Genomic DNA, 26,590 nt, shown 5'->3' with positions numbered 1-26,590 from the left:
GCCGCAGCCCGCAGCCTGCCGCCGCCAGGTTGTGCCTCAGACTGTCAGATAAAGCTGTGGGCCGGCCGGCGGGGCGGTGAGCACGGCCCGGGCCGGACATGGCGGCGCTCTACGCCTGCACCAAATGCCACCAGCGCTTCCCCTTCGAGGCGCTGTCTCAGGGGCAGCAGCTGTGCAAGGTGCGCGGGCTGGGGCGGCGGCCGGGAACTGGGAACGCAGGAGGCGCGGCCCGGAGCTCCCGGTTCTGTGGGGACGCCGGCGGGGTCCACAGGGCAGGGCGTGGCAGGCCCGCCTTGCTGAGGAGCCGCACCCACCCCGCTGGGGGCCGGCAGGGCACGTGGGGGTGTCCCGGCCGCTTCCAGGCTCCCGCGGCCGGCGTGTCCGGGTGCTTAGCAACCGCGGGGGATTGTTCTCGGACCCGTCAGGTCGGGGGAGGGGAAAGCGGGTCTCCTGCTTGCCCTGACCATCCGCCCCGGGGATCCCTTTGGTTTGCTTTCACCGCCGCCGCAGTCTCCCTGGTTACAGACTGTGGGACCTCCTGCCCCTCCTGGGACCGAACTCCGGAGTTGGGTGCTGCCTGGGAGGAGTGTCTCGAACTCCGGCGCCTCACGGGCACTTTTGAGCCAGTCTCAGTATCAGAGGTGTCAAGGTTTTATTTTTTTAAAAGCCCCACAATCAAGCGCATGAATCTTTTCAGCATCCAGTTAATGGCCTTCGATCCTCACCCTAACCAGCTGCTGATCAGTTTTTTTACCCCTGAAGGTCCAACTTCTGTTTTTCTTTTTAGTTGCTTCATTCCACTTTGCCTATTTAAGTGAATAGAGGTGCTGTGAAGCAACATTTAAAAAGTCACTAAACCGGCTGAAGAGTGATGTTGAGATAGACCCATGATCTAGATCTAGAGTTTGTGTCTCTGATTTGGATAACTCATAATTGTATGTCCCTGTTGCCTCAGATGTCCATGACTTAACTTTTGCCACTTTTTGTTTACCAGGTCTGAGAGAACGCAAGTGCTGAGTGCCCTTTTTGGTCTCAAAAAAAACCAAAACGAAGCATATATAGGTAGTGTGTATATATGGTTTTAAAGAAGTTTTATATACATAAAAAATAATGATTTTAATCCAACACTTTGATTTCATGAGTAAGCCAGCTCAAAATCACACAGTGGCAGAAGAACCAGGCCTAGAATTCAGGGCTTCTGATTCCCAGTCTCGGGCTTATTCATGCATGTTTATTTTATAATTTATGACTAGTTCCATATAAATTCTTATTTAACTCCCACATCAACAGCAGGGCAATGATGCCAACATTATAGAGGAGAAAAATAAGACCCAGAAAGTTTAAGTGACTCACTCAAGCATAGTAGCTATGCTAGGAATAGTACCCAGGTCTTCTGCTTCCTACTGAAGGCTGTTTCCATTTGTGACTGCCTTTTAAAATTATATCCTCATTTCATTTCAGGAATGTCGGATTGCACACCCTGTTGTGAAGTGCACCTACTGCAGGACTGAGTACCAACAGGAGAGGTAGAGTGTTCTTGACCATGAAAGATGTTGATAGGCTTTTTCCTCTTAAAATCTGTAATTGATTGCATTTCATGTATAGATCTGTAATCAATTACATTATACACAGATTCTGTATTACACCCAGAGTCTACAGTTTCTAAATACTTAGGTCTGTAGTCCATCTTCAATTAATTTGTTTGTGGAGTGAGATACACACTGCAGGGTATATAGTAAACATACTGTTCCATTTGATTACTTAAAGTTTGAAAGTTATTTTTCAGATCCTTGATCATTTTATATTGTGGTTATAATCTTTTTGGCACAAGAAACCAATCCTATGATATGAAATTAAGGTGTCAGCTGGGGAAAGAAAAAAAAAGAAACCCATCCCACAATAGTAAAACATGAGCCTCATGTTCCAATATGTATATATACATAGCTTGAAGAATTTTTAAATCCAAGTAGATACTTTTGGAACCGTAACAATCCTGGTAAAGGGTTTGTTAGCCCTAATCCCATTTGAAACTAACTTGCCTTTACACTTTCCTTGTGTGAATCTCATTTTTAAAAGTGTGAAAAACACTTAGGTGTGAGTGGCCAAACATCTTTGGGGGACTTTTCCGTAGCAGCAAAGTGATTTGTTGGTATAGCAAGTTAGACTTTTGTGGAACTTCTATAATTTTAGGTGATCCTGCCTTTAACAGGGTGGGGTCTATTTGCTAGTTTATTTTTTTAATTTTTTTCGCAAAATCCTCATGTCTAATATTTGCTATTTTATACATAGACCCAGAAGCCTAATTTTAATAAGCCTCATTTAAAGTCTACAGATATTTTTCCCAACATTTTATTGTAGATATTTTCAAATGGAAAAAAAAGATTGAATTAGTGAACATCTGTGTACCCACGACTTAAATTCTATAATGTACATTTTACTCTATTTCCATCTATTCATCTGTTCATCTCTATCCATCAATGCCTCAGTCCATTTTATTTCGGAGGCATTTTAAAGTTGCAGATGCAGACATCGGTATACTTGATACCTAAACACTTCAGCATGCAAATCATTAACTAGAGTTAAGTTTTTTTTGAGACAGAGTCTCACTCTGTCCTCCTGGCTAGAGTGTAGTGGTGTCATCATAGCTCACTGGAATCTCAAACTCCTGGGCTCCTCCTGCCTTAGCCTCTTGAGTAGGTGGGACTACAGGCGTATGCCACCACGCCAGGCTAATTTTTTTCTATTTTTGGTAGAGATGGATCTTGCTCAGGATGATCTTGAACTCCTGAGCTCAAGTGATCCTCCCGCCTTGGCCTTCCGGAGTACTAGGATTACAGGCCTGAGACACCGCGCTAGCCTTACAGTTCTTTTTTTTTTTCTTGAGGCAAAATTTGCATATAGTAAAATGTTAAAATCTTAAATACATCATTCAATGAATTTTACAAACAGTATATATCTGTGTGATTCCAAACCCTATCAAAATATAAGATGTTACTATCACTCCAAGAGAATCCTCTCATGCTCCATCCCAGTCAATCCCCGTATCCTTATTTCCCCCAGGCAACCACTGTTCTAATTTTCATTTCTACCATAGATTAGTTTTGCCTGTTCTAGAACTTTATATAAATGAACTCATAGAGAATATACCCTAGAAGCTTTATGTTTTAGTTTGTACATTTAGGCCTATGATCCATCTCGAGTTAATTGTGTATGTGGTGAGATACGAACTTTGACCCTTAATTTACACCACACACAAATTATTTCAAGATGGATCATAGAGGTAATTTTTTTTTGCATGTTTTCTAAAATGTCAGGAGCATTTGTATAGATTGACGTATACCCCATTCCTTAAGTAATAAATCTAGGTGTAAATCAAAATGCTGTTCAGTGTCACAGGATCTTTTTTTTTTTTTTTTGAGACAGAGTCTCACTGTGTTGCCCCGGCTAGAGTGCCGTGGCGTCATCCTAGCTCACAGCAACCTCAAACTCCTGGGCTCAAGCGATCCTACTGCCTCAGCCTCCCGAGTAGCTGGGACTACAGGCATGCGCCACCATGCCCGGCTAATTTTTTCTATATATATTTTTTTAGTTGTCCAGATCATTTCTTTCTATTTTTAGTAGAGACGGGGTCTCGCTCTTGCTCAAGCTGGTTTCGAACTCCTGAGCTCAAACAATCCGCCCGCCTCGGCCTCCCAGAGAGCTAGGGTTACAGGCGTGAGCCACCGGGCCGGCCTCACAGGATCTTTGATGCTAATCTTTCTAGAGATCTCTTTCAATGCCCCTCACTTCTTTTACTCCCTTTTTATTTATTTTTATTTTTTCTTTTGGCAGGTGAGTTGTTACACACCCTTTAGCAGATTCTGACTTCCATAGCCATCATCTTGCTTATTGCCTTTTTAAAGTGGCAGCAGATTACCCTGGAAAATATTTTGTCTAAGTATCTTATTTTAATTTTTAATTTTTTAAAAAAATTTTAACAAATGTTACCTGTTATTTATTTATTTTTGAGACAGAGTCTCACTCCATTGTCCAGGGTAGAGTACAGTGGTGTTATAGCTCACTGCAACCTCAGACTCCCGGGACCAAGCAATCCTCCCACCTCAGCCTCCCAAGTAGCTGGGACTACAGGCACATGCCACCACACCCAGTTAATTTTTTTATTTTTTGTAGAGACAGAGTTTCGCTATGTTGCTTAGGCTGATCTCTAACTTCGGGCCTCAAGCAATCCTCCTGTCTCAGCCTGCTGAAGTGCTAAGATTACAGGTGTGAGCCATAGTGCCCAACCTTAGTATCTTATTTTAATTTAAAAAAATAATTTTTTTTTTTTGAGACAGAGGCTTGTTCTGTCACCTGGCTAGAGTGCAGTGGCATCACCCTAGCTCACAGCAACCTCAAACTCCTGGACTCAAGTGATCCTCCTGCCCCAGCCTCCTGAGTAGCTGGGACTGCAGGTGTGTGCCACCACACCTGGCTAATTTTTTCTATTTTTAGTAAAGACAGGGTCTCGATATTGCTCAAGATGGTCTCACACTCCTGACCTCAAGTGATTCTCCAGCCTCAGCCCCTCAAAGTGCTAGGATTATAGGTGTGAGCCACTGTGCCCAGCCTAATTTAAATATTTTTGACTCTGAAATTTTTCTTTTGTTTAACTTTATGGTCATATTCCTAGGAATTTTATGGGAAAATAATCACAATATAGAGAATAGACTAGATTTTTATGTGACTTTATTTTTAGCCTCAAAGTATTTAAACTGTTCTTCCACATCAAACTTTTTTTTATACCTCCCCTAGTGAAGGGTTAGACTTTATTTGAAGATGTTTTTTCCCCCAGGTAGCTTTATTACTTCAGGCATTTAGGTAATGTTATAACTGTTGGTTCTTCACAAGACAAAGGACGTTTTTATTTTTGTCAGTGCTTCACTCTTTCAGAAGTTGGAAATATTGACAAAATATTTGGTCATAGTGTCTTTTTCCCCACCCCTGAGGCTTTCATATGCTTTTACTTATAAAGGAGAGCACAGATGGAGTAAGGTCAACATGGATAGAATCTCTGAGTTTATATTCCAAACACATACTTTATTTTTCATCTCAAATTTCTCAACTATTCACCTGAATTAAGAAGAATTAATTTTTTTTCTGATAGTCCATTTCAGTGTAACATAATAATTTCAGGGTCTTCCCCATATCTGATAATTTTACTTACTGATACTTGAGGATGTTTTAATTAGAAATAACTCACTCTCCATTGTTTTGAATTTGAATTTTTTATTTTTTTATTTTTTTGGAGACACGGTCTTCCTGTGTTGCCCAGGCTGTACTTGATATGCTGGGCTCACACAGATCTCCTGTCTCAGCCTCCTGAGTAGCTGGGACTGCAAGCGTGCACTATGGCGCCTGGTTTCACTCTCGATTTTAACCAAAGCCTCATTTTATTTCAGATAATAAAATTTATAACCACATAATGATTAAGAGCGATTGGCCCGATACTCAAACTTCAATTACCCAGGTGTCCAGACCATATTTCACCTTGTCCCTTAGCAATGAGCAAATGCCTTGGGCTTAAGGAAGAATCATTTTTTAGATGTTCTAAGAAAAGCTTTGTGTCTCTTTCTTCCTTAACAGTAAAACCAATACAATATGCAAGAAATGTGCTCAGAATGTGCAGTTGTATGGAACGGTAAGTAGGATTTCTCTGAACCTAACAGTGAGTACTTGGGTCTCTCGGAACCTTACCTTCTGTGGACTGTTAATGTCAATACAATATTTTTATTAGAACAAATAGTTATGTATAATATGTCTAGTACTGTACTTCAGCTTTCAAATTTAGCTAATACTTATCATTAAGGAGTTCTCTGTTTATAGTCACTCTGCCAGGATTAAGATTGTAATTTTCCTTGAGAGGCTTCAGTGACCAATATGGAATGAGAGGGGAAAGATGAATTAGATGAATTCTATGATTTGACCTCTTGGTTTGGTAACAGTTGATTATTCTTTTTTTTTTTTTTTTTTTTTTTTTTTTACAGTGAGTGCTGTGGCATCAGCCTAGCTCACAGCAACCTCACACCCCTGGGCTCAAGCAATCCTCTGCCTCAGCCTCCCGAGTAGCTGGGACTACAGGCATGTGCCACCATGCCTGGCTAATTTTTTTTTTTCTATATATTTTTAGCTGTCCGATTAATTTCTTTCTATTTTTAGTAGAGACAGGGTCTCGCTCTTGCTCAGGCTGGTCTCGAACTCCTGAGCTCAAACAATCCGCCCACCTTGGCCTCCCAGAGAGCTAGGATTACAGGCGTGAGCCACTGCGCCTGGCCTGATTATTGATTTTGATGAATGGTTTTTTTTTTTTTCCTCTTAGTCTGAGGATTGAGGGTGCTATGTTCCTGCAGGCATTCTCCCAGCATGTTTATACACTGATAATGGCAATGACACCTTTTCAGAAATTTGAAGCACCTGCTCGTTTCCCCAAAGAGCTGGTTCTATTGGATTTCTCATAGAAGTCTTAGCATACACTCTAATGGGTTTTTTGTTATTTGTTCTTTTATTTATTTTAAAATCAATAGTTCTTTGTAGAAAAATGATTTATGTAGTGTTAAGAATTGGGTTTCATTTGATCAATATAAAAGCAAATTTGTGAAGTTAGGAATACATTTTTACCATGATTAATGGACTAGGATTATTGCTTTAAAAAAATGCACTGGTATTTTATGATAGTAATACTTACTTGACACTTTTTTTCTCCCTCTTTTAGCCCAAACCTTGTCAGTATTGCAACATAATTGCGGCATTTATTGGCAATAAATGCCAGCGCTGCACAAATTCAGAGAAGAAGTATGGACCACCCTATTCTTGTGAACAGTGCAAGCAGCAGTGTGCATTTGACAGGAAAGACGATAGAAAGAAGGTAAATCTCTGTGTTTTTCGTGACTTTTTTTTTCCTTTCAGAGAAATTAAGGTGGCCCAATTCTGTTAAAAAGACATATAATAAAGAAAGATTTGGCCAGGCGTGGTGGCTCACACCTGTAATCCTAGCACTCTGGGAGGCTGAGGCAGGCGGATTGTTTGAGCTCAGGAGTTTGAGACCAGCCTAAGCAAGAGCAAGACCCCGTCTCTACTAAAAATAGAAAGAAATTAGATAGACAACTAAAAATATATAGAAAAAATTAGCCGGGCATGGTGGCGCATGCCTATAGTCCCAGCCGCTTGGGAGGCTGAGGCAGGAGGATCGCTTGAGCCCAGGAGTTTGAGGTTGCTGTGAGCTAGACTGACGCCACGGCACTCTACTCAGGGCAGTAGAGTGAGACTCTGTCTCAAAAAAAAAAAAAAAAAAAAAAGATTTGCCAGTTTCTTTCCTGGTTCTGTTATTAACCTGAAAGAAGGTATTCAGATTTTGTTTTCTTCATTCATCTAATGTGGATCATTATATTCTAACATTTCGTGAGAATCTGAATTATAGTGATTACTTCACATAAGTGAAATGGTGATTGGCAGAATTCTATAGAACTCTGTAAAGAAGAGATTGTGACTTAAGCACGATGGAGTGGTATTACCAATTTTACTATCTGGCTCTTTGAATGTTTCTGTCTGTTGAAGTTAAAAATCACAAGAAGATGACATTAGAGGGAGGCTCTGTGTGGAAGGGTGGTGCCTTGGTCATTTTACTCTCCTGCTTAAAATCTTCCAGTGGTTTCCAGTTGCCCTTAGAATAAAACCCAAATCCTTTCCATGGCCTGCAAGGCCCATATCCAGCTCTCAGTCTCATTTTCTGTCACATTTCCCTCCTCTCACCTTATTCCAGACATCCTGGCCACCTATTAGTCCATCAGACGTGTCAGTCTCATTCCCATCTTTGTGCTGGCTGTCCTTTTGCCTGATGCACCCTTCTGCGGAGTATCATAACTCATTCCTCATGTCAGGTCTCAGCTCAGATACCGCCTGCTCACAGAGACCTTCTTTTACTAACTCCCTCAGTTACTCTTTTATCATATCACTCTGTTTTATTGTTTTCATAGCATGTGACGTCATGAAAAATTGTCTTGTTTATTTGCTTACATGTTTGTCCACCCCCCTACTAGAATGTGATCTCTTTGTCCATCTTGTTCTCTGCTATATTTTTGGTGGCCTGGCAATGGTAGGTGTTCAGTAACTATTTATTGAATCAAAGAATGTAATTCAGAAACTCTTTTTTGGTGGCCAGAGGTGTTTTTGAGAATGGCTGACTCTTGCTAACCAAATTCATTAATTTATAATGGAAAGATATAACTTTCCAGTGACCACAATACTCCTGCCTGCCAACCAGGGTACCTCTTCCCTAAATCAAGATACTGGAAAAGCTGAATTAGTAATCAGGAGGTAGCACAAGCTTTGTAGTTCCCCAAACCTGGGTCCCTTCCCACTCTTGGGGCTAGCTGAATGATCCTGGACAAGTTACTTATCCTCATCATACATAGATTTCTTCATCTTTCCCAATGGGAATACCACTAGTTATTTTACAGGGACATGGGGAAATTTAATTGAGATATGTATATATAAAATACTCAATATTGAGCCTAGCACATAATATATTAATAACTTAATAAATGGTACCTATATTATTATTAATTGGAATAGCTAATTTTTATTAATCTGGTTATACTAGAATTCATTACATTTCTATTTTATTAGTGACAATCTTGTTTTAAGGGTTTGGATATTTTTAGATATCCACAATCACATGTTCATAAACTTTTTTTTTTTTTTTTTTGAGACAGAGTCTCACTGTGTTGCCCCGGCTAGAGTGCCATGGCATCAGCCTAGCTCACAGCAACCTCACACTCCTGGGCTCAAGCGATCCTTCTGCCTCAGCCTCCCGAGTAGCTGGGACTACAGGCATGCGCCACCATGCCTGGCTAATTTTTTCTATATATATTTTTAGTTGTCCAATTAATTTCTTTGTATTTTTGGTAGAGACGGGGTCTCGCTCTTGCTCAGGCTGGTTTCGAACTCCTGAGCTCAAACAATCCACCCGCCTCGGCCTCCCAGAGAGCTAGGATTACAGGCGTGAGCCACCGCCCCCGGCCCCATGTTCATAAACTTTAAGAGAGGAGAGCTAAATTTAGGGATTTAGAGTGGGTAATTTAGGCTCAGAATATGTGGATTGAAATCTTGGTTCTGTCACTTATTAACTATGTGACTTTGGACATGTTAATCTGTCAGTGCCTCAGTTTCCTCATCTGTAAATGGGGATGATGAGCCCTCATGGTTGTTACAAAGGTCTAGTTATTATGTGTAAAGCCCTTACAGTGGAATCTGTTACATGATAAGTATTCAGTCTGTTATCTATGATTGGTTTTGATAGTTTAATTCTCAGAGGATTATCTTTTATTTTTAAAGTTTGTTTTTAAAGGAGAACTCCTGGCCTCAAGTGATCCTCCCACCTTGGCCTCCCAAAGTGCTGGGATTATAGGCGTGGGCCACCATGCTCACCCAAGAGGAATTACCATTTGAGTTGAAACTAGCAAGGTGAGAAGGTAGCAGCCATGGGAAGCTCTGGAGGGCAAAATTCCAGGGAGAGGAACCAGCTGTGAAAAAAACCCTAAGGCAGAAATGAGCCTGGCACATGGGAAGAACAGAAAGAAGGCAGAGTGAAGAAGGGGAAGAGAAAGGAAAGAAGGTTATAGAGGCAGGTAGGGGCTATAGTTAAGTAAACATAGGCCATGGTACAAAGTTTGGATTTTATACTAGATGTGATGAGAAACCACTGGGTTTGAGAGAGGATATGATGAGATTTACGATTAAGAAGCCCTCTGGTGGTTATGTGGAAATGGCTTATTGGAAGTAGGATAATCATTTGGGTTGGGGAGCAAAGAAGATTTTGCTGATAAGATAAACACTTAAGATAAATGATGATGTAGACTACCCATGTTCAAGATGGGGCATGAGATATAATTTCAGAAATAAGAAAGCTATAAAATTCCATAAAGTATCAGCATACTCCCTTCCCAACCTGAGTAATTCACCAGCCCTGCCTGCCTCGCACCTGTCCCAGACTTCCTTATAATGGTTTGCAGTCTGAATGCTGCACAAAGGCATCCCAGTTTCAGAGGATGGTGGAAGCCACATTATACTTTCCTAGCTGTGTGCCCTGCTGCCTGGTACAGAGGAACTTCTGCTGAAAGGAATCGACTTTTTCTAATTCGAACAGTGCCGTGGTTCACCAGGGACTAGGTACCTGGAAGCTACTCATCCATGGTCTTTCTTTCCATCTGAGAGAAGGTTCTCACCATTTTGTGAGCCATTTTTAAGGTATTAAAACTAAAGTATGAGGGGGGATGGGTTTGGGCAGATGTTAGCCAAAGGATTTCAGTTACATAGAAGGAAAACGTTCAGGAGATCTATTGTACAACAAGATGACTATAGTTCATAACAGTGTATTTTTTTTTTTTTGAGACAGAGTCTTGCTCTGTTGCCTGGGCTAGAGTGAATGCCGTGGCGTCAGCCTAGCTCACAGCAACCTCAAACTCCGGGGCTCAAGCGATCCTCCTGTCTCAGTCTCCCGGGTAGCTGGGACTACAGGCATGCGCCACCATGCCCGACTAATTTTTTCTATATATTTTTAGTTGTCCAATTAGTTTCTTTCTATTTTTGGTAGAGACGGGGTCTCGCTCTTGCTCAGGCTGGTCTCGAACTCCTGAGCTCAAACAATCCGCCCACCTCGGCCTCCCAGAGTGCTAGGATTACAGGCGTGAGCCACCGTGCCTGGCCCATAACAGTGTATTTTTGAAAATTGCTAAGAGAGTAGATTTTAAGTGTTCTCATCACAAAAATGATGTGAGGTAATATATTACTAATTAGCTCAATTTAGCCATTCCATAGTGTATCCAAATTTTGAAACAACATGTTTTGTACAGTAAATATATAACAATTTTGTCAATTAAAAAAAATGTGGATGGCCAGGCGCGGTGGCTCATGCCTGTAATCCTAGCACTCTGGGAGGCCGAGGTGGGTGGATCATTTGCGCTCAGGAGTTCAAGACCAGCCTGAGCAAGAGCAAGAACCCGTCTCTACTAAAAAATAGAAAGAAATTAGCTGGACAACTAAAAATATATAGGAAAAATTAGCCAGGCGTGGTGGCACATGCCTGTAGTCCCAGCTAGTTGGGAGGCTGAGGCAGGAGGATCACTTGAGCCCAGGAGTTTGAAATTGCTGTGAGCTAGACTGACGCCACAGCGCTCTAGCCCAGGCAACAGAGCGAGACTCTGTCTCAAAAAAAAAAAAAAAAACAAAACATGGAGTATAGGTTTTATATTTCATCTCTTCTCCCTGCTGAGTTTTCCTTAATGAGCACCATGGAAATATTTGTGTCTTTTGAAATTCTTGTGAGAACTTTCCTCTGGTCTGTTTGCTAAGTTGAGGAGAAACAAAAAGATATTAATACATAAAATTAGCAACTGATATTTATTAAGCAACACTTATGTGCCTGGCACTATGCTAAGTGCTTTACCTACATTATGTCACTAAGTCCTTTCAACAGCCCTCTGTGACTTGCTCAAGGTCACACAACTTGTAAGTGGCAGAGCTGGGACTGAACCCAGAGGTTCTAGCTCCCGATGACACATTCTCAGCCAGTGCAGAACATTCCCTGTTCTTTATATTTGTCTCCTCATCTTTCAGGTAGACGGGAAATTGCTGTGCTGGCTGTGCACACTTTCATACAAACGGGTCCTGCAGAAGACCAAAGAGCAGAGAAAACACCTGAGCAGCTCTTCTCGTACTGGCCATCAGGAGAAGGAGCAGTACAGTCGCCTGAGTGGTGGTGGCCATTATACCAGGTAACCCCAAGGTGTGAAATAGGACTAGAAGTGCTGGTAGGTCAGATGTAATACTCACAATCAGTCGTGGAACATACTACCTCATGTAAATTTTCCTATTTTCTCTCCAGTTACTAGCCTGTAGGAGGAAGCTCATTTGTTATATTTTATAATTCCTGTACCTTCCAAAGGCTGGAGAGATTTCTGTAATGTGTCAGGATTTCCTGACTTTGTATTTTTTTTTTCCCTGACTGTGTATTGTGTCTGAAAGGTTTGTGGAATTTACTCTACTTTCACATGTAGTATTCTCCTCACAGAATGGGTTATCTCCCTAGAAGATTGGACATTTCACTTTCGGAAGGATATGGTTTTTAAATTCGTATTTGGCCAGGAGGTTAATAGATGTTCTAGGCTTGTCCTGATGGGATATAGTCAAGAAAATGTCCTTTCATTGTTTTCAGTTTCCTTTCAGAGTCTTTGTAGTATTGTTAAGAGTTCTGGCTCTGGATGGAATCCTGGCTCTGCCAAGTTCCCTGTGGGGCTCTTGGGCAAGTTTTCTCATCATAAAATGAGGGAAGTAATAGTGTTACCTCATGGGGTTGTTGTGAAGATAAAGTATGTAACGCATACATAGTGATTAGCTTTGTAACTGGCATACAGGAAATATTCAATACATTTTAGTTATTTTTTGTTATTATTACTATTATGACTGTTTATTCAGCAAATGTTATTAAGAAATCTCATGGGCCAGGGACTCTTCCAGGACTGCAGAAATGAATAAAAGAGTCATACTGCTCTCTAAAAATATGCAATCTGGTAGGGAAGACAGACTTGTAATCAAATCATTTCAATGTAATGTGATGGCTACCACAGTGGAAACATGTCAAGATACAGGCATGAGATGGAGTAGGAATTAACTGCCTTGAGATGTAAGGGAAGCAGGCTTAGAGAGGAGCTGGCATTGAAGTTGAATCTTAGCATGAGTTGGAATCATCACCTAAGGAATGGGCAGAGGCATCCTAGGCTGAGAGAGTAGCATTTGGGAAGGCAGGAGACCGCATGGAACCCTGGAGAGTTGTGAGTTCTTTTATATTGCTGGAGTTTATGGTTAGGAGCTGGGGAATGAGAGGAGAAGCAGTTCTGCAGACCTGGGAACGAGCGTGAACTTGATCACAGGGTTAGTGGGAAGCCACTGAAGAGATACAGGCAGGGGAGGGACTAAATCTGCATTAAAAATTAACCCTCACCAGGGCTGGGCACAGTGGCGGGTGCCTGTAATCCCAGCTCTTAGGGAGGCTGAGACAAGAGAATCGCTTGAGGTCAGGAGTTCAAGACCAGCCTGGGAAACATAGTAAGACTCTGTCTCTACAAAAAAATTTAAAAATTAGCCAGGTGTGGTTGTGCCCTCCTGTAGTGCCAACCACGCAGGAGGCTGAGGCAGGAGGATCACTTGAGCCCAGGAGTTCATGGTTACAGTGAGCTGAGATTGTGCCCCTGCACTCCAGCCTGGGCAACAGAGCAAGACTCTGTCTCTTAGAAAAAAAAAAAAACAAAAAAAACACAAAAACCAAAAACCTCATCTCCTCACTTGATGGAAAAAGCAGATATTCAGGAGGATGCTTTGAAGGGAGGATTATGAGAAATTTAGATAATCTGATGAACAGATACATGGCAGGAGCTGAGTGAGTAAAGGACAATTCCCAAGTTTCTTACTTGGGTGAGCAGGTGGATCCTTAACTGGGAGAGAATATAGGAAGGGGAGAAGAGAATTTCAGTTTTGATAAGTTGAGTTTGAAGCACCAAGACGAATTACTTAGAGGAGCTTAGCTTAGTACTCAGAAGAAAGGTCTGGATGTGGGCTGTTGGTAGCACATAAGAATCACTGGGAGTAGGGATTATTTAAAATGCAGATTCCTTTTTTTATGGACACTTCTAATACCATAAAAAAAATGCAGATTCCTGCTGCCCCACCAAGAGTTTAATTCAGTAGGACTAGGGTAGAATCTAAGAATCTACATTGTTTTATAAACATCCTAGATGATTCTAATGCCAGTGTTCTGGGGAGGACCATTTCCAACCACTATGATAGGTAGTTGTTAAAACCTTGCTGTTGGATTAGAGGTGGAGAACAGAACTCTAGAAGCATTTAATATTTAAGGATAGAGAACTAAGAAGCAGCTGTGTCAAAAGTCAGAGGATGACCAAGTGAGGAAAAGTTTCAAGAAGGATGGAGTGGTCAGTGGTATCAAATACTGAAGAGAGATCATATAAAAAAAGGTCTGAAGAATCCTTTGGACTTTGCAGTTGGACATCCATCAAAGTAAAAGGATTGTGTAGCAGGTACAGGCTTCCAGCTTTTGTTTTAGGACCAGTTTTGGTGAACTCATTAGGGTTAAAAGTGGTTTTTAGTGTTGTTATGGGACTCAGATACCAGTAGGTTCACAGAGATACAGTGAAGAAGAACTAGACTAGAAGTACAAATATGTTGACCTGGTTTCTAGTTCCAGCTTTACTACTAACCAGCTGTATATCCTTTAGTAGATAAGTTAACTTTGATGAGCTGTTTCTGCAAAGTAGAGATAATAATTTATCTATTCCTCACTGAATTATAAGATGCATGTGAGACAATGTAAAAGTACTTTCTAACTGTAAGACAGATTATACTTTTTATTGAAGTTTTATTGATTCTGTTCTCATGGTTATTAGTAAAGGAGGTAATATTTAATCAAGGCCAAATTTCCTGTGGAAACTATATAGCTACCCATGCATCCAGGACCTACAAAATCAACACCTTTGGTAGATTTTAATAATCAAGAATAATTAGCTCTTGCATAGAAGAGCTACTGTCTTACATGGTCCATTTGACAGACTTTCATTGTGATATTTTATTAATCTTTGCTTTCTAATGTGTGTGTGTCTATTTTTGCCATTAAAAGCCAGAAAACACTTTCTACATCTTCAATTCAAAATGAAATCCCAAAGAAAAAGTCCAAGTTTGAGTCCATCACAACTAATGGAGACAGGTGAGCCAGTTGGATTATGTGTGCACATACATTTGAAATGCATACACAGTTCCTGAAACAGAAATACATATTAGAGTGTGCCTTGGAGCTAGTCTACGGCTGTCAGTAAACCTTTCAGGGGTGCTACACTAGCCACTTCATAGCTTATAAATAAACAATATTGATATTTGTTTATAAATCTAATCTTGTCATTAGAAGATAAGAACTCGTAACTGGATTTAATAGCAGTTGAATTCTTTAGTGCATTAAATAACTCCCCCACAATAATTGAAAGAAGTGAAGAGTTGGACACTTTTCTCTGTGGTCTGTGCCCATAGCTTCCTCCAGGCAGGTCAGGAGTTGGTCTTGAGAGGCAGAACAGAGACAAGTTGGGTCAAGACAGTGTTACTAAATTTGTGAGTGATGATCCATGCTTCCTTAGCTTTCAGAAAGCCAGCCCAGTGTAGATGCTGGATCAGGAGAGAATAAGATGCATTTAAATTTTTGTTTCATTTTTGGCCTGTCTAAATGCATATTTTTATTCCTCCCTTTCCTCTCTCCTTCTCAGCAATGCTTCCCCTTACAAGCTGCTTTGTCTTAATGTCCAAAGCATCCCATCTGTGTTGGTCCAGTGGGCTTCTTCCCAACAGTCTTGGGGCCAACCATTCATTTCCCTGTTCTTCTAGGCCCAGGCATTCTGAAGTGAGCCTATCTGACATACTTTTCCCTAAAATTCTTGGAATCATTTCCATTCTGAAAACTCCTCCTGTTCACAGTTCTCCCTCTCAGCCAGTGGTGGATATGGGAGCAGACCAACATACAGGTTTACCAGGAATGAATTTTGTTTATTTAGGGGAATACAAAACATCTGTGAAGTTTACTCTTTCCCACTTCCTTTTTCATTAACTTGATTTCAGACTCTACAAAGTGTTTACAGCTAGTTTCATTGATTTTAAACTTTAATTCAAGAAGCTTAATTTAGGACAAGGTGTCGCACACCTGTAATCCTAGCACTCTGGGAGGCCGAGACAGGAGGATTGCTTGAAGTCAGGAGTTTGAGACCAGCCTGAGGAAAAGCGAGACCCCTGTCTCTACTAAAAATAGAAAAAATTAGCCAGTCAACTAAAAATAGAAACAAAAAATTAGCCGGGTATGGTGGCTCGTGCCTATAGTCCCAGCTACTTGGGAGGCTGAGGCAGGAGGATTGCTTGAGCCCGGGAGTTTGAGGTTGCTGTGAGCTAGGCTGATGCCCCGGCACTCACTCTAGCCTGGGCAACAAAGCGAGACTCTGTCTCACCAAAAAAAAAAAAAAAAAAAAAAGCTTTATTTAGATATTTAGATTACATGGGGGAAGGAACCGTAAAGACCCTCTTTCTGGTCAGCCTTACTGTTGTCTGAGCAGCCAGTCTGGCCATTGTAAAGAAACTAGATGTGGCACAAATTGTCCATCCCCTTAAGGAAAGAAATTATTGAATTGCTTTATAAAGGCCTATGCCAGGATCCTTGGCTTTAGGGTCAGCATTTCTGTTTTGTGCTCCTTTATGATCCAGGCTGTGTTGGAATGGTCTGGAAAAAGCTCATTCATATCCTCTAGTTTAACCAACCAATCCTTAAAGTTTATCTTCTTTTAGCTTATTTTGTTCTTGAGCTACTGCCACTATTCTTGCTGTCTATTGCTATGGATACACCAAGCTAAAAACTCATGTTTTCTGTTCAGATGGTTTTATTGCATCTGGTCACCAGCAGTGACTGTTTTCGTCAAGTAGGATGATCCTTGACTCAGGTACATGGTATTTCATGATGTCCTCCAGGAAAGAGATTAAAAGATCGCTTTTTCCTTAAAATGACATGCTAATTTTTAAGTGTAATTTACTCTTATAATTTGGAAACTTTTTTCTGCTGCCATAAAAATTATTTTCATAAATGTACAAATTCTATTTGAATGTTCCTGCATTAGCAATTTTAACATTCTATTCTACTTGTTTGCATTTCTTTTTTTTTTTTTAGATGTTCATAGCACAAAATAAGTTACATTTTGCTATCCTTTTTACTTTTTGTGTTTTTTCTGCTCTTACTTTACTTTGAAAAAAGCATTCTGACAATCTTTTGTTTTTTGTACAGTCCTTTTCAGATGTCATGCAAGCCAAACGTTTTTTGTACTGCATACCTATTTCAGTTCAATTCTGTACCAAGTGTAATCAGTCTTATTTATGAAATATCTATTGTTGTGGCTGCCTCACAGTTTTAATTAATCACATCCACTTTCTGAATCTACTTTTAAAATATCTATGTACTTTTAAATTTATGCTCTTATTCTTTTATTTTTATTCCCCATGTCTCTGCATGTTGCTCCCTAATACTTTTCCATTGACCTTTCTATACTACCACATTATCCTCTCTTATTTATTTATTTATTTATTTTTGTTTATAAAAAATTTTTTCTTTTTCTGCTAATCTTCTATCATTCCAATTTCAGTATATGTGCTGCTGAAGCGAGTACATCTCTTATTTAATAATATTTGATTACTTTTCCTCCTCTTTTTCTTTGTCTATTAGCCTTCTGTATCATAGACAGAACACATTATCTTAACTGTCTCTAATGGTTTTGTAATTGTAAGATGCCTCAGTTTTTTTTTCATATGTACAAGATTCACAGCCTCTGTCTTGATATTTCCTAATTTGTTGAAATTATAATAAAAACTTTTCAATTTGAGGAAAATATGAGCTAATTTCTAGCTTTCTGTCCTTGAGAAAATGTACCAGCTACTTTTTATTCGTATTTGTTTATTGTTCCATAGACAATAAAAAAGCAATCTCAACAGAGGGTGACACCCAGTCATGCTTCATGGTTCATTGTTTCTAAAGGGCATTCTTTTTTCTTCCTTGTAATTTTATTTTATTCTGCCTTTGAAACGTGACTGAAAGATCAGACTTATTCGAGGACAGACTGGAGACCAACATGTAGGGTCACAGAGAGGCAGGTTTTGGCTCAATCTGAGAAAATTGTTCTTATATTAAGAGGTTTTGTAAGAGACAAGAAATTTCCTGGGAAGTAGTGAGTTCCCCTTCAATGAAGACATTTGGAAAGTGACTGGGTTTTCTGCCTTACTAATCTAGCCATCTTTTTTCATTTCGAGCAGTTCTTAGTGAACCAGGAATTAGAGAGTTAGAGAGGTCAGGCCCTAAGACAGGATAGACTAGACTGGTTTGTCAACAATTTATTGATATGGGAGGAATCCTCTCAAAAAGCAGGTAGAGCAGAACATTAGGAGCTTTAGGGATGACAAAAAGTTATTTATACTAGTTCATTACTCCATTTCATTCATTGCTCTAGTTATGGGTTTACATAGACTGTTAAGTTGAGGGAAGACAGGTCCTTGGCAGGTTTTGAAGCAGATATAAGGGCACTTCCAGATCTGGAATTGGTGGAGACTGTGATAGTCTTTTCAATACTTTCTCCTGCATGCCTTGTTTTATTATTTTGCGTTTACTTTTTGTTATCCTGTAATTCTGCACGTTCATCAGTTATGGAAGCGTTGATTCATTCTTCCTCTGCCATTCTTCTCGTATGTTTCATGTAGACTGAGGTGGGGGGTGGAATATTCTTATCAATGGATGATGTCTTCCAATTCTAGCCATAGACATGTTTGACTTGGTAACTCTGAGGAAGTATGACCAGTGATGAGGCTTGCTATTTGGAGTTTCCTCCTGTGTAGAGAAATGCTGGTTATTAGATGTGGCTTAAGATCACAGGAAAGACCCAACAGCAAGGGGGAACTACGAATTGTTGCCATATTGACATAGGCAGTATTCTAACATATGCTTAGGAAAAACAGATTTGTTTTACTAAAAGATTGTCCTGGGAAAAGTAAAGAGCTTCCTTTGGGAATTCTCTAGAGAAGGGCAGGATTTAACCCTTTTGGTTGTGATTCCTTAAGTTGTTTTGTGTCTGAGACACCTTTGACCAGCCATTGAAAGCTTTGGATTCTCACCCTAAAAACTACCAATTGTATGTGTAGACAAGATTGTGCATATAATTTCCTTATTAAGAGACTCTGCTAAAAGAACATAGAATGCTCCAGTGCTGTTGCTGGGAGGAATCTGTTGAAAACCCAAGTCGTGATGTGACTCTGGAGTTTGCCACCTCTTTGTTCCTTTCCTAACTAAGTGTCACAGGATTCTTAATATTGGAAATGACAGCTGGGCACAGTAGCTCACTCCTGTAATCCCAGGATCTTGGGAGGCCAAGGAAGGAGGATTGCTTGAGGGCAGGAGTTTGAGACCAGCCTGGGCAACAGAGCAAGACACCGTCTCTACAAAAATATAGAAAAATTAGCCGGATGTGGTGGCACACACCTGTAGTCCCAGCTACTTGGGAGGCTGAGGCAAGAGAATCATTTGAGCCCAACAGTTTGAGGTTGCATTGAACTATGATGATGCCATTGCACTCTAGCCTGGGCAACAGAGCAAGACCTTGTCTCAAACAAACAAATAAAAAAGGAAATGACAGTCTTCAGGCTTCTTGATATTAGGGATGGCAATCCACAGGCCAGTTGTAGCCTGGGGGAGCTGGCTTCCTTCCCATTAATTTCATCTTTGTTGATAAGGACTGACTGCTCCTGGGCAGGAAGGCAACAGCTTCTGAGCAGCTGTACCATATCACAGGGCTTTGGAGCAGAAGACAAAGAGCTGAAAGACAAGCTCTATGGGGAGCATTAAAGAAAAATGCATGGGCTTACAGTTTATAATTTATCTGGAATTTAATTATCCAATCACAAAATTATGACCGTTTCACCAGTAAATCATCGGGGATCTTTAATGGACCTGAAACAATATCCTTGGCTCTTGGGATGTGGCATTTATTTCAGTCCTGAACATGAGAGAAGATGCTGAGGGAATGTTGCCGGGTTGTGGTTTTGGTTGGTAGAGATACCTGATGACCACCTCACCTGTGCAGTTCAGCAAATGCTGTCAAGCCTGGCACGTATAGAGCAATGTGCTTAATGCTGGGAATTCAGATAGTTACTCCTGCCCTTGAGGAGCTTGCAGTCAAGTGGCCTAGGATGTATCAGGTAGAGAAAAGTTTATCCATCCAAGTTATGATTTCCCTCCCCCCTCCATTTTTTTATTTAGCTTTTCCCCAGACCTGGCTCTGGACTCACCAGGCACTGACCACTTTGTCATCATTGCCCAGCTGAAGGAAGAAGTGGCTACCCTGAAGAAGATGTTGCATCAAAAGGATCAAATGATTTTAGAGAAAGAGAAAAAGGTATGGTTTAGTTAATGCATGTCAGACCAAAATGATGGAGGGGTAAAATATATGGCATGGGACATGATGTTAACTCTGTTTAACTGATATTTGTTGGGTACTTACCATTGACGCTTTGAGAGATCCCATGGCAAGGCTGGGACATCCTGGGGAGAGGCTAGCTGTCTGCCAGCATGACTCCTGGGATAGCATTACCTTGGTCAGTCCACTCCAGGCAAGTGGATTCAGAAAGCTGATTTTTCTCAGCACTTAGAGGGAGACTCCACTTCTTAGAGAGGACTTTTGTTAACCAAGCTGACAGAGCTGATGAATAAAACCGTGGTGTCCACATCTTAATTCACAGTGGGGCATGTGACAGCATACTACTCTTCTCGGGATGAGCTGTCTTAGGAGGTTGTAATCAGAAGGTGCTGAGTGAGCATAGAGTTGGGACAAGAGGAGGTAGTTATGTAATTGGAATGTTTAATGCTGTCAGGCTAAAAGAACCTAATGTCTCCATCTCTGTCATGGGGATGACCATGTCTGTGGGACATTAGTGCTTAAAGTATGTGGGCCAGGTCTTCCTCCTCCCTAGACAGCATTCCAATAGGACCTTTTCCATGACTCTTATATCACTGTGCTTCCATTGTTGACAACTCCCTTAGTAAGTGACCCATTCTTTAAACACATTAATATCTTAGTTAATATGTTCAGTGTTAATATTGTATCTTCACATAGAATATCTTCAATCTTAATATTTCTAATGTCTTAATATCGTCAGAGTAAGACCAGTCTTATTCTGGTCGGAGTCATCCTCTTTAAAGGAACTTTTTACATCCTTGCTCTGATTCATGTCCATTATTTATCTTATTTTCAGGTTCTAGAGAATGTCTCATTTTTGCCTTAATATAATAATAACAGCTAACTTTTATTGGATGCTTACTTTGTGCCTGGCTCAATTCTAAGTGCTTTATGTGTATTAACTCATTTATTGTTTTAACAAGCCTTTGAGGTAAGAATTATTGTCATAATAATTTCATAGATGAAGAATGCCTCCAATATTTTTCCTCTTAGACTTCTAACTCCCTTCTCCTGCTTTTTTTTCCCCTGAGACTGCATGTTGTCTTATGCCAAGTTCAGAATGCTATGATTTGTTCTGAATGGCCAGTTAAGACATTTATAATGTTAAATCATTTATGTGCATTCTTTTCATCTAATTTCTACCTCATTTTACAGATGAGGAAACAGCTCCAAAGAGGTTAAATAATGTGTCCAAATCATAGCTAGTAAATGGCAGAACAAGGGAATGAACCCAAGTCTTTCTGATTCTACTGTTCTTTCTACTGTTAGGTTTTCTCCTGCCAGTAAGATGGAGATTCGTGGGAAGAGACCTGTGTTCTTTCCACTTTACTCCATGACCGTCAGATCAAAATGGACCCAAGTATATTCTCTTCATGGGCTAGATCAGATGGCACATAAAAGGATTTTTGTAAAATAGAGACAAATGAACACTTGATTCTACTGCTTTGCAGAGTTAGGGTTTTTTGTTTTTTGTTTTTTTTTTGAGACAGAGTCTGGCTCTGTTGCCCAGGCTAGAGTGCCGTAGTGTCAGCCTAGCTCACAGCAACCTCAAATTCCTGGGCTCAAGCGATCCTCCTGCCTCAGCCTCCCGAATAGCTGGGACCACAGGCATGTGCCACCATGCCCGGCTAATTTTTTCTATATATATTTTTAGCTGTCCAATTAATTTCTTTCTATTTTTAGTAGAGACGGGGTCTCGCTCTTGCTCAGGCTGATTTTGAACTCTTGAGCTCAAACAATCCGCCCGCCTTGGCCTCCCAGAGAGCTAGGATTACAGGCGTGAGCCACCGCGCCTGGCCAAGGGTTTTTGTTTTTAAAGGAGCAAAATCGGATTGTTTTCCATAGCTTTCAGGATCAAGGTCACACTGCTCAGCTTGGAACACATTCTCTTCCACATCATGCCTGCCTATCTCTATCCTAATCTGCCATTCTCCAGGCTCACTGGCCAGTTGAATAATCCCTCAGTTATCTCTCACTTCTCTGTCTGTGCCCATACTGTTCCCTTTGCTTGGATGCTCTTCTGTTCACCTTTTGTGCCTGTTGCTATTGTACCTTAAAGCTCAGCTCACATATCACCTCTCTAATATATTAGTATTATAGATGCCCCTTCTCTGTTCTCCTTGAATAGCATAGTTACAAAAGGGAACTTCGGGTTTGAAACCTAGCTCTGTCACTTGCTAACACTATGTATGATCTTGGCTATGTTACCTAACCCTTTCTAAACCTCAGTTTTCCCATCTATAAAACAGGAATACTCCCCCACAGGGTTATCATAAAGATTGAATGAAGTAATGTAATCAAACAGTTTTTGTGTAACATGATAAAAGTCCAGTAATTGGCTGCAGCTGTTATTCTCAAGGTTTCTCTTAAACCATCAGTCATTTCATTGTTTTATTTGGAGGTGTTTGGAGGGTTGTTGGCATATGATAAACACATGAAATCTTTTTTTTTTAATAGATGGAATTTATTTTTTTTTCCTTTTTTTAAATTTTATTTTAAATTTTTTTTTTTTGAGATAGTCTCACTCTGTCACCCTGGGTTCCGTGGGTAGAATGCAGTGGAGTCATTGTAGCTCACTGCAACCTCAAACTCCTGGGCTCAAGCGATCTTCCTGCCTCAGCCTCCCGAATAGCTGGGACTACAGGCGTGCACCACTGTGCCCAGCTAATTTTTTTATTTTTAGTCGAGACGAGGTCTCACTCTTGTTCAGGTTGGTCTCGAACTCCTGACCTCAAGTCATCCTCCCACCTCGGCTTCCCAAAGTGCTAGGATTATCATCTACTTAGCATGAGCCACCACACCCAGCCAACACATGAAATCTTAAAAACTTGCTAGTGATGAAGTTTCAGAAGTCTTAGTTCTGCTGGGCAGAGTGGTGCATGCCTGTAATACCAGCTATTTGGGAGGTCTGAGGCAGGAGGATCCCTTGAACCCAAGAATTCGAGATCAGCCTGGGCAACACAGACCCCATTTCAAAAAAAAAAAAATGTCAGTTCAGGATTTTGTGTAATCTTTAGAAAAAAATAGGATATGGAACCCTGGCTTTGATTCAGGTATGGATCTGCAGGAGTGCCCTGGATTTCATTAATTTTGGGGACAATTTAGTTCTCTGATAGCAAAATATTTTTTATTACACAGAAATTTCTTCTGGTCATTCTGCTTTTTTTCCCTTTAGATTACAGAGTTGAAGGCTGATTTTCAGTACCAGGAATCTCAGATGAGAGCCAAAATGAACCAGATGGAGAAAACCCACAAAGAAGTTACAGAACAATTGCAGGTAACTCTAGTGTACCTAACTGATTGTATTTTAAGTAATCATCTCCTAGATTTCTTTTTTCAGAAAGTGTTGACAAATCACATTAATCCTTCTTTTAGATACTTTGTATTGTTTTACTCTTGGGTGCATTCTGATCTTTTATCCTCAAAAACAGTGGAATTAATAAATGTGTTCTTTGGTTTTGAATAAACCAGATGTGATTCCAGATGTCTGAATTATAAATTCTGTTTATCCAGTTCATTAAGGCTCTCCCTGGTTTGTTTGTATTGCATAGAGCATCCTTTTGTAACAGTGGGTCCCAAGAGATTAAGGTACACTGATTAACCTCTAGCAGATGCTTTCTTTTCCCTGAACAAAGTGTCAAGCCCTAGAGCTTTCTGTTATTTTCCACTTCTAGAATTGTTCATCTCTTTCTGATCCTCTACATTGTCTGCCTTAGCATATGCACTTACTCTGCGTAAAAAACATATCCTATCATGTCTAAAACATCCTTCTTACGCTGATTTTTTTAGGCCAAAAACCGAGAGCTCCTGAAGCAGGCAGCTGCCTTGTCCAAGAGCAAGAAGTCTGAGAAGTCAGGAGCTATCACCTCTCCATGACAGACCATGAGAAGGCTTGCTACCAATAGCAAATGGAGTTGTCCTGGATTAGGGTTGGCGACCTGGCTGTTCTCTGGGAATTGCAAGCTTTCTTAAGAAATCTCTATTTTATTACAGTTATCCTTCTTTGTGTGATTGCAGTGGACTGAATGGAAACACCTGGTTTGTGCTGTGTTATGACTGCATGCTTGAGTGTTTGGAGTTTCAAGCTCTCTTTCTCTTTCTCTAACTTCTAGAACCTCTACTCTTCTTCCTTTTCTCTTCCCTTCTCTCTCTCTCTCTCTCTCTCTCTCTCTCTCTCTCTCTGTTTTGGTACTACTCTTTTTTCTTTGTGGTAGTCACTGCTCAGTGTAATGTGCAGAATGATTTTTTTTTTTTGGTTCATCATTGCATCCTGCCATACCCATGAGCAAATCGTTTGGCATTAATTATATATCACTGCCACCTTCTGAACTTTGAAAACTGCCACCTTAAGACTTGGTACAATGGAAGAGGCTTTCTCTCTCCAGTAAACCTTTTCCTTCAGGGTATCTCTTGGGTTTTTTTCCAGATATATTATGTATGAACTTTGTACTATGTATAGCCAGAGTTTTATTTATTTTTTAAAAAAAGAAACTTTTTCTTGATAAAGGAATAATGGTAGCCTAGCCAGTCCTTCTTGTAAAAGTGATGCCTCTTGAAAAAAATAGTCCTATTCTCTAGCTTTTAGTAAAAGAATAAGATCTTTTCTTTCTTGTTACCTTGGAGTCTTAAAAACTGATTGCTAAGGTGAAACAATTCAATGCATAAGTATGGAGTTAAGTGCCTTTTGGAGGATTTCTTGGAAGAATATTTAACGAGATACTTAAGGGAGATAGCAAAGATTTGAACAGTCTGTCTTTTTAAGTAAGGGCAGAAAGAAAGGTTGTCCAGGTTGTACTGGACACTTCCCTCCCCCACCCCTTTCCTGATTGTTTTATGTGATTGATTTTAAATTCTCACACTGCCACTTCTTTTTTAAAAAATATCCTTTATTTGCTTATATCAGTTGTCATACTGGGCTACTGTCAGAGAACATTTTTTTACATGAGCAGATTAAAAATGGGATAATATTTGAACCATAGAACATTTCTGGGGTCAGCATGAGCTGCTCAAGTAAAGACTCTGAGTCCAATTGGGAGAAGTGACATCACCATACTTCTCCCCACTCCTCCTCACCCACCCCAGCCTGTACACTCCTGCTTTGAATGGAAAGGTGGAAACAGGTACTTCTTAGAAGCATGTGGCCTCAGCTGGAGTCGTGTGTGCCCTGTCTTTCCTTCTTGACCCAATAGGCACATGGATTTACTTTTCCAGCAAAGGGGATAGATTTGCATTTCTACCCATACTCTCAGGTCCTCCATGTGGTGTTTGTGAAAGGAATTAGGGATGTGGAGTTGTGCCATGAAACAGCAAAACTGACTATCCTGGAATCATTAATGCAGGGTGTACTAGAGTTAGAAATAATCATGAGGGCAGATGACATTTGTACCTCAGTCTACAGATGAGGTACCTCAGAAGCAGATGCTCTATAATTTGTGATAGCATTCTCAATAAGTGGAGCCATGCACGTAATTGGACTGAAATGTGGAAATGGGTAGCTTCCTTCTGATAAGATATACAATGGACCATGTTGCATACATATCACCCTAGTAGGGGATGTAATTCCCTTCTAAGCAAGGGAAAGGGCAGTGCTAAATAGTTTTATAACTTTTTGAATGAGAAACTTTTAGGTAAAGATAAACTGTCAGATAGTATTTTTGAGATGCATTTGCATTGACTATGGGGAAAAGATTGTCAAAAATGATAGTCATGTTTTTTTTTTTAATTTTAAAGACTGAAATTCTGTTACGTGAAGTATGACAATATAAAAACACATATTTAGTTTTATACTAAATCCTTTTTTAAGGTCTCGGCATTTAATATAAAGCAAATCCACACATTTTCTAACTTTCTGTAAGTTCCAAAAAGGAAAGGAAGAAACTTCAGTCTTGAAATTTTGATTTTTAAAAATCATGACACTGTTTTACCATGAAATTGAGTAGCTAATTTTTGGTAACACTTTTTGTTTCTTTGTATGTTTGTAATAATGGACATTTTAAAACACGGGAATGTTTTAGTTTGTACAGACTTTCACAAATGTGTGTTAATAAAAATTCATACTGACTCAAGTATAATTGTTAGGTTTTGTTTTTATTTATTTCTTGCTGGTTCACCAATAGACACATCTCATTATCCCCTTTAACCTAGAAAACACTTTGTCTTGCTTGTAGACTTAAAAAATTAAAAGCCTAACTGTGCTAATCAGGAATTTCATGTCCATCAGAGTAAACTCATTCTCAGTCTCTTGAAAGGTGAGACTGCTGTGTTGTGCTATGAAGTCAAACTGCGTAGATTTGAATCCTGTCTGTACTTAACTCAGAGTTGTTGTGAGGATTAAATACATTTAGAAGCCTTTAGAACAGTGCTTGGCACGTAGTATGCACTCAATTTTGTAAGCTGTTATCATCTATGACTGCTACAGAGTCAACATTTTCAGTTTCCTCAGAGGGAAGATGATAGAGGGACCAATTAGAATG

The 26,590-nt window shown here is 40.2% G+C and overlaps 1 protein-coding gene across 3 annotated transcripts; it reads left to right on the top strand.

The window, feature by feature from the left end:
* On the top strand, nucleotides 1-25,014 carry FAM76A (family with sequence similarity 76, member A). 3 transcript variants are annotated; one of them, XM_012645925.1, is made up of 9 exons: nucleotides 1-179; nucleotides 1,462-1,526; nucleotides 5,623-5,677; nucleotides 6,749-6,901; nucleotides 11,650-11,807; nucleotides 14,723-14,809; nucleotides 19,922-20,057; nucleotides 23,293-23,394; nucleotides 23,907-25,014. In XM_012645925.1, exons 1-9 carry the CDS (start codon nucleotides 99-101, stop codon nucleotides 23,991-23,993), a joined length of 924 nt encoding a protein of 307 aa, XP_012501379.1. In that variant the 5' UTR covers nucleotides 1-98; the 3' UTR covers nucleotides 23,994-25,014. The 3 variants fall into 3 exon arrangements, with proteins under 3 accessions (XP_012501379.1, XP_012501380.1, XP_012501381.1); XM_012645926.1 differs by lacking the exon at nucleotides 14,723-14,809 and having other exon boundaries at nucleotides 6-179; nucleotides 23,907-24,250; XM_012645927.1 differs by lacking the exons at nucleotides 6,749-6,901; nucleotides 14,723-14,809 and having other exon boundaries at nucleotides 18-179; nucleotides 23,907-24,882.
* Nucleotides 25,015-26,590: the final 1,576 nt, after the last annotated feature.

The sequence above is a fragment of the Propithecus coquereli genome, unplaced genomic scaffold (genome assembly GCF_000956105.1).
Source record: "Propithecus coquereli isolate 6110/MARCELLA unplaced genomic scaffold, Pcoq_1.0 Scaffold239, whole genome shotgun sequence".
NCBI lineage: Eukaryota > Metazoa > Chordata > Mammalia > Primates > Indriidae > Propithecus > Propithecus coquereli.
The sequence above is the reverse complement of the archived record's forward strand: the minus strand, read 5'-3'. Positions and strand labels throughout refer to the sequence as shown.

What these genes read in the sequence shown, in the direction of transcription:
- FAM76A (XM_012645925.1), top strand. Translation starts at nt 99, where the DNA reads ATGGCGGCGCTCTACGCCTGCACCAAATGCCACCAGCGCTTCCCCTTC. An exon ending in ATGTGCAGTTGTATGGAACG is followed by an intron (nt 5,678 to 6,748) that starts GTAAGTAGGATT and finishes TCCCTCTTTTAG; the next exon opens with CCCAAACCTTGTCAGTATTG. An exon ending in TTTTAGAGAAAGAGAAAAAG is followed by an intron (nt 20,058 to 23,292) that starts GTATGGTTTAGT and finishes TTTTCCCTTTAG; the next exon opens with ATTACAGAGTTGAAGGCTGA.